This window comes from Orycteropus afer, unplaced genomic scaffold (assembly GCF_000298275.1).
Source record: "Orycteropus afer afer isolate SDZICR_OR568_19922 unplaced genomic scaffold, OryAfe1.0 scaffold00043, whole genome shotgun sequence".
Taxonomy (NCBI): domain Eukaryota; kingdom Metazoa; phylum Chordata; class Mammalia; order Tubulidentata; family Orycteropodidae; genus Orycteropus; species Orycteropus afer.
This window is the reverse complement of record NW_006921630.1, coordinates 10,505,548-10,513,782: the sequence shown is the minus strand read 5'-3', so window position 1 is coordinate 10,513,782 and position 8,235 is coordinate 10,505,548. Positions and strand designations below refer to the sequence as shown.

Below are 8,235 nucleotides of genomic sequence, written 5' to 3'. Positions count from 1 at the left end.
CTTTTCAACTCTTTTAAAGTCTGATTTATGTATTTTGGGGCTCTTTCATTGGGTCCATAGATATTTATTATGGTTCTATCTTCATGTTCAGTTGATCCTTTAATCATTATATAATGTCCTTCTTTGTCTTGTATGGTGGTTTTTGTCTTAAAGTCAATTTGATCAGAAATTAACATTGCTACTCACGCTCTTTTACAGTTGCCGTTTGCTTGATATATCTTTTTTCAACCTTTAATTTTTAATCTATTCTTGTCTTTGTCTCTAAGATGTGTCTCTTGTAGGCAGCATATTGATCAGTGGTAGAATTCTTGCCTTTCAAATGGGAGACCCAGCTTTGATTCCTGACCTTATGTGCAGTCACCATCTGTCTGTCATTGAAGGCTTGCATGTTGCTATGATGCTGAACAGGTTTCAGTGGAGCCTCTGGACTAAGATGGACTAGGAAGAAAGAACTGGTGATCTATTTTTGAAAAATTAACCAGTGAAAACCCTGTGGATCACAAGGCTTCCATTCCATTGTGCACCCCATAAGTCAGGGGCCAACTCGATGGCAGCTGAGAACAACAACAATCATAAAAGTAATTGTTGATGTCTTGGGAGATACAAGGGTTTCCCCAGCCCCACTCACTGTCCTCACACCCCTGCAGATAACAGCATTTCACTGGGCCTCTTCCCAGGGGAAAAGATTTCAATGTGGTGAGAAGAAGGTATAAAGGCTGGATCTGTGTGGAGCTAGCTGACTGTGGTTTTGGCTCCTTTCTGTATCTCTGGTTCTCCCTCTTCCTCTACTAGCTAAATAAGTAAATTGAGTGTGACATACCAAGCTCTCCTCCAATGGGCTATCTTCTGCCTAAGGACAAAGTAAATGAGATTTATCTTCCCACTCACACCAGAATTGTGTGCTGAGCTCCAAAGGTGCTAAATACTAAGGTCCTTTGAAAACACCTGGGAGAAATGGAGCCAGTCTCTAGCTTCAAAGAGACTAAGTTTGGGGAAAAAAGTTAAGATCCTGAAATAGCTGTGGATGCTCTCCTGAGGGGAGACAGGCTTTTCTTTGTAGACCAAGGCCCTGTCAGGGCCGTTTTCTTGAGGAGTATTCCCCAGAGTGCTGAGTTCTCTCAACCCAATGGGCAAGCACTCTCCCTCCATGTGTTTGGCCTCCTGCCTCTACTGGCTTTAAATCTTGGCCTTTGTGGTTTGGCGGCTTCAGATGTCGACTCCTTTCCTGACTGTTGTCTTGACTGGTGCAGAGTGCCTAGGCTGGCCTTCTCTGCCTTTTCTCCCTGTCATGGGCTAGCCCCTGGGCTGTTTGTACCCTCTCCTCCCAACCTGGACTGGCCCCATTATCTGCTGCCTGGTACAGCCATGGACCTAAAGATCTGGTTCCCAGATAAGCTCCCAGCACTCCCCTCATTTAAAACATTCTCCCTTTTCCTTGTTTATCTAAATTCTATCTATACCTTAAGACCCCACCTCACATCCCTCTTCCTCCAGGCAGTCTGCCTTGACAACTCTAGCCCAGGGTTTCCTTTTGCTCCACAAAAACTTAAATTGTGTGGACCAAATCCTGTCTTGAAGAGTTCTCCATACATAAACCAGTGTCTTGTCTCCTTGAAAAGTCTATAGACTTCTTGAGATAACTCACATCTTCCATGGTTTGTAGTCTGTACCACACCATCCAAGGTCACCTGAATAAAGGAGAGAATCTGTCAGCACCTGTGGGTTGATCTGTGTCTTCTGTGTAGGCCCTTGGACGGCTGGTCCTGTACGTGGTAGAGAAGGGAAGCATCCCTTTTGAGGAGCTGGAGACTCAAAGTAATGAAGAGGTGGTTCAACACTCTCCAGATGAGGAAAGCAGGGATCTCATTTGCCACTTGTTTGGCCCTGGGGAAAACTTGCTGAACCGATTGAGTAATCTGCTGGGTCACCCCTTCTTTTGGAGTTGGGAGAGGTAAGTGGGCTTCAAGAATGCAGGTGGTGTGGGCAGGGGTCATGAATGAGTACCAGCAAACCCAGGCTTTCTTCTCAGCTTGGAACCTATTAGTTGTGTGTCCTTGGAAAAGTTACTTGACTTTGTACATTTTGTTTTACTCTCTGGGTGGGGGGGAAAGGTGCTTGCCTCTGCTGTCATTTAGAAAATTTGAAGATACTATCTTACTACTTTTTTTTTAATGTATTGTGATGAAATATATATAACATAAAATTTGCCATGTAGATAATTTTTAAGTGGATAATTCAATGACATTAATTATAGTCACTATGTTGTACAACCATCACCCCTGCCTATTTCGAAAACTTTTTCTTCACCCCAAACAAAAACTCTGTACCCACTAAATAATAATTCACCATTTCCTTGCTCCTCCAACCCCTGGTGATCACAATCTTCTTTCTGTCTCTGTGCATTTACCTAGTCTAGATTTTCTACATAAGTGGGATCATACAATATTTGTCCTTTTGTGTCTCACTTATTTCACTCAGCAATATTTTTAAGGTTTATCCATGTCATAGCATATATGAAAATTTTGTTTTTCTTTACGGATGAATAATACTCTGTTATATGTGCATGCCACATTTTATTTACCTATTCATCTGTTGATGGACATTTGAGCTGTTTCCACCTTTTGGCTATTGTGAATAGTGCTTCAATGAATATTGGTATACAAGTATCTGTTTGAGTCCTTGCTTTCAATTCTTGTGACCTAGTAGCAGAGCTGCTGGGTTTTGTGGTAGTTCTGTATTTAAGTTATATAGAACCACCAAACTTTTCCACAGTGACTGCACCATTTCACATTCCCACTAGTAACAGGCAAAGGCTCCAATTTCTCCATATCCTCCTGAACACTTACTATTTTCCGTTTGTTTGATAATAGCCATTCTAGTGGGTATGTGGTGGTATCTCATTGTGGTTTTGATTTGCGTTTCCCCAAAAGATGCTAATGATATTGAGCATCTTTTCATGTGCTTATGTGCTTATTTGTATATCGTTTTTTGGGAAATATCTATTCAAACCCTTTGACTGTGTTTTTTTTTTTTTTAAATTGGATTGTTTTATTACTACTTTTATTAAAAATAAAAATCTAACAGTTTTATTTTTCTGGAAAGAATGGAATGATCATTCTGTCATCCTCAGTCGTTATAGGACCCTTCGGGACGTGGGAAATGAATCTGACATCAAAACGCGAAAAATTGAAAGCAACATTCTCCAAATACTAGAACCGAGTACATCTGAACATTCCATGAGTTTTTCTGAATGGACTTCTAAGGTACAAAAAATTCCTACAGTCTGGGAGTTATTCCAGGAATAAGAATCTCTATAACAGAGTCTTTATCTCTTTTGGCAAATGGCTCTAAATGTTCTGGGTTAGCTTTCCCAACTTGTCTTATCCCTTGGGGCTGGTCCAACCATGCAGTGAAAGAGGTGGTACTCCTTTTTTCCCTTCCCTTACCCAGGCCACCTTTGCTCACTTGGGTCTTTGTTCCCCTTTCAGAGGCCCAGCCCCTCCTCTCTTCTCCAGGCCTAGACCTCCCTGATGCACAGTCATTCAGGTTCCCGCTTGGGAGCACCTATGCCAGCCCATGGGTCTTTTCCTTTGCTGTGGCTCTTTCCCTCAAGCCTCATTCTCTGAGAGGAGTCTGACTAATAATCCTATTACTATTGTGACAAGAGCAGCCAATTAGATCAAAAACTAATAAAACCAAACTTACTTTCATTGAATCAGATCCAACTCACAGCAACCCCTCCTTGGATTTCTGAGGTGGTATCACTGCGGAAGTAGATTGCCCAGTCTTCCTTCCAAGGAGTGGCTGGTGGGTTTGAACTGTCAGCCTTCTGGTTAGCAGTCAAATGCCATAGGCATTATGCCACCAGGGCTCCCAATTTGATAGAGGTAAGCCCAAAGAGGGAGCTCCCATGAGCAGAATCTATTCTGAGAGACTTGTCACCTCCTCTGCTTATGAAGAGCCTAGCCCTAAGGATCCACATCCAGACCTCTATTCTGGCTGAGAAGACAGATTGCAGAGGAGAGGTGATCATTCAAACTCCTCTAATAAAAGTTTCACCTAACTTGAAGAAAATAAAATGAAACATTAGAAAATCAATCACCATCTTGATCTGGTCAGTACTATCAGACCTTTAATTATTATTAATTAACAGAGATCTATCAAGTTGCAACTATGCACCAGGCCCAGGCCAGGCCATGGGGATACAATAGAGAAAACAGCATGATCTCTGTGGGCAGAGAAAGCCAAAGAAGCAGTGGCTAAGTGATGTGAGCTGAGTGCCAACATCAGAGACAATGTGTAAAGTATTGTCTCTAGGTCTTCACCCGAAACCAATATTATCCCTATTCTAGTCCTGACCTAGAACTGTTTCTCCTCTTTGTTTCTGGTTCTGGTTTTTCTTTCCTTCCCTTGCTTGTCTTTAGAGTCCACATCACTCTCAAAATTGCTGGCTTACTGTCTGTCTTGTCTGCTGGCCTATAAGTTCTGTGAGGACAGGGGCTGCCTGTTGTCTTGTCTGTCATTGTTTTTCTAACATAGATAAGTGTGCCATGACTCTGCCAAATGAATGTGTATAAAACTTGAGCTAAAACTTGTTGAGATGGAGAACTTTGAATCCAGAGAATGATAGTCATAGCTAACAATTATATAGTGCTTGCTAAGTGCCAGTCATTGTGCTAAGCACTTTACTTATGTTACCAGAGTGAATCCTTAACAACCTCTGAGGCAGTTATCTCCATTTTGCAATGGGCATACTGAGGCACAGAATCAGCAGGGGTTGCAGCAGGATTGCAAGATAGGCAGTCTGGCTACAGAGGTCATGTGCTTAAGCTACTCCACTACACAGAGCTAAGAAGGCACCGTGTCCACTAACTCATTTAATTGCTGAGGTGATTTAGGCACAGAGGCTGTACCTGGCTTACCCAGGCCTGGACAGCCAAAGAGTGGCAGAACTGGGAAGAGAAACTTGTTCTTTTGTTTCCCAACCCAATGATTCTTTTCTCTAAATGTCACTGACTCGTGTTGAATTTTGATTGATTTTTTAATTCATTTTTAAACTTATTTTTTTGTGTGCTGATTTTAGTGATTTACCCATTTTCATGGCCACATGATTAATTTTTGGTAGCATCAGGTCACGGTTTCCAGTGTACACTGCTGTGTCCTTTCCTTTGACTACCCCACCCTGCCACACATGCATTGCTTAGCATGGGCTGCACATGAAACCGAGTAAAGTCCAAACTATTCCCCCCACCCTGGTTAAGGCAGATAATTAGAACAGATAGGATCCTGGATGGGAATAGATAAGTAAACTTAATTACCCTCAACTATTTCCCCACCCCAGATCCTGGTCGGAGATAGATGAATAAACACATAGGACTCCGGTTGGAGACAGATGAGTAAATATATTAAGCTCAGTTCCTTAAGAACTGAATGGAAAGAAAACATTCTTTCCTGCTGTTTTCTTAGGCACAAGTGATAAACGCATTAATGTGTCTTAGAAAACAACTTGAAAATTAACTCTGACCCGAGGACATGCGCAATGGGGCAGAGAGGAACAAAGTTACTGGGAACGGACACTCTCCCCTCTGCCTAAGCCCTGATCCGCTGATGACAGGAAGCTGGTGTGACTCATCTGGCACACAGGCACATTGACTTTAATTAGTACTGTCCCTTTAAACCAAGGCAAAGGAAATTTCAGCCAATCATCAACCATCTCACTCCCAAATTCCTGAAATTTTTATGAGTATGCATAACCCTCTCTCCTGAAACCTACAAAACTGTAATTTGATGGCTTTTCAGGGAGTCAGATCTGGGTACAGGGGTACCCCTACTCCTTGCATTGCCACTTTGCAATAAATTATTTTCTGTCCTCTTAATAACTTGGTGTGTAAACTGTTTTGGCCTTATTGTGCACAGGGCAGGAACCTGCGTTTGGTCCTATTTCACACACACATTGCTCAGCACAGGCTCCACACATAGCACATCTGGGTGGTCTCGGCACCATCTGCACTAGCATTGGTCTAGTCAACAGTTACTCTTCCTCAGTGACACTCTGGCTGCATGGTTTTGCTTGTTTTCTTACTCCAAACGCATTCTAAATATAAGAGCACTGAGTTATGAGGGGAGCATTAATCTGAAAGTGTCCCTGGGTGTTGTAAACAGTTAACATTCTTGGCTGTTAGCTAAAAGATTAGAAGTTCAAGTCTACTCAGAGGCACCTCAGAAGAAAGACCTGGTGATCTACTCCTGAAAGATCAGCCATTGAGAATCCTTTGGAGGACAGTTCTACTCTGATACACATGGGGTCACCCTAAATTGGAATTGACTCAATGGCAACTGGTTATCAGTCTGAAAGAAGTTGCCCTGGGAGATCTATAGATAAGGAGAGATAAGTAATTTTTTGGAAATATACTTCTTAAAAACAAAACAAACAAACAAAACCCCAAAGCACTCTCTTTGGCAGCGGCTCCAGGCCTGGTTTTAATCTGGTCAGTTCTCTTCAAGGAGGAAATATAATCAAATGTGGATTTGAAAGAGTAGGCACAAGAGTAAGAATACTGCGCAGCTCTACTAGTTAAGGCCGTAGCTGCTAACGGAAAGAGATGCCTTGGAAGAAAGATCTGGAGACCTACTTCAGCAAGGTCCCAGCCTTGAAAACCCTCTAATGTAGTTCTGCTTTGCACACATGAAGTTGCCATGAATGGCAACTGGATTGAATTGGATGTGAGTAAAGTGTCTCATGTAATAGTAAATATTTTAAAACTACTTTTTTATATATTTAAACATAATCCATAAAAGCTGTTCATTTGGAAAATAGTGACACAAATTTAGAGTTACTTCAGATTCCACATCCGAACAGAACTACAGTTAGCGTTTACAGTGAACAGTATTTACTAATACTTACTTCCATTCTTTTCTATCAATTTGTTTTATTAATTGATAGTAATCACACTCATCTTCAAGTATGTATTTTGCCCTTTCCTATTAGCATTACATCAGTGTTTATTTTTGTTGCCACCATGTTTTTGCATAGTGTTTTGTGTTTTTTAGATTGATGCAAAGGTTATGAAAAGAATGAATTCATACTATAAAAAAACAGGCAATTTTTACCAGGACACTGTGGGAGATCTGCTAAAGTTCATCCGGAATCTAGGAGAACATATTGATGAAGACAAGAATAAAAGGTAAGTACTGTTTTCATTCCTGTAAATCATGTGTGAAATGAGAACAATTTAAAAATCCAATTCTAAATTTGTATCTGCTGTTTGATGGAAAATAGAAAATTTATTCTGATGAGAGAAAAGTAATTATTCCCTTCTCTTTGGAAAAGGACTACCACAAGGGCCTACAATTAGTGATGGACATGCAGAATAAGCTATAATTTTCCTTTTCTTCTTTTGCTGAGCCTCCTTGAACAGCAGGTTCCTGACTTCCTTGTGTGAAGAAACACAGGGGAACTGGCAGCTAAGTAAATTGAATGTGGAATTATAAAAGTCTAAAAATAGCCCCATGTTAGTTAAGCCAACTTTTGCTGCCAAAAACGTTACCTACCAACTTACATACCCCCACACACAAACCTTCAGTTTCCAGAGCTATTTTCTTTTCCAGGAGTGTTTTGGAATTACTGATAAAGGATTGTGAAATGATTATTTCCATTTTATGCATGATGAAACTGATGCTCTGAAAGAATAAGTCGCCAAAATTTGCACTATTAGTTGAAATGTTAGTTTCTGAATCTTGCTCTGTCAGATTCTGTGTAATCCTCTGGGGCCATATTCTGTGAAGGGGGGAAGAATTTGAGGTAAGCATGCCAAATCATTTATGTTTCATTTCAGTATAAAGTTGAAAATTGGAGATCCCTCCTGGTATTTTCAGAAGACATTTCCAGATCTGGTGGTCTATGTCTATACAAAATTACAGGACACAAAATACGAAAAGTATTTTCCCAAAACCCGGGATCCTCACAAACTTCATTGTGATGGAGGTGGTGATGGCGAGCAGGCTAGAGGCCCTGAGTGCTGACGGAGGCTTTCCAGTTCACGGACAAGGCACTAATGAGCTGTGTTATATTTGGCAAGGGGCAGTTCTCTGGTCCTCTGCTGTCTAACCAGGTTCATGCTTGTGAGGCATGGGTTGGATAGCTGATATGTGAGTTCTGGTACAGAGGCACCCAGCATTCCACACATGCTTGAAACAAAAACAGTTTATACCCAAACCACCCTCGTCAAGTTCAGC

General features: G+C 41.3%; 1 protein-coding gene across 1 annotated transcript in view; it reads left to right on the top strand.

Moving 5' to 3' along the window:
* The window catches only part of RNASEL (ribonuclease L), a 23,856-nt gene extending 15,834 nt beyond the window's left edge, over nucleotides 1-8,022 (top strand). Inside the window, exons 3-6 of the mRNA XM_007937653.1 lie at nucleotides 1,746-1,951; nucleotides 3,131-3,263; nucleotides 7,051-7,184; nucleotides 7,836-8,022. Coding sequence (XP_007935844.1) covers nucleotides 1,746-1,951; nucleotides 3,131-3,263; nucleotides 7,051-7,184; nucleotides 7,836-8,022 — 660 coding nt within the window. The remainder of the gene's footprint in view (nucleotides 1-1,745; nucleotides 1,952-3,130; nucleotides 3,264-7,050; nucleotides 7,185-7,835) is intronic.
* Nucleotides 8,023-8,235: the final 213 nt, after the last annotated feature.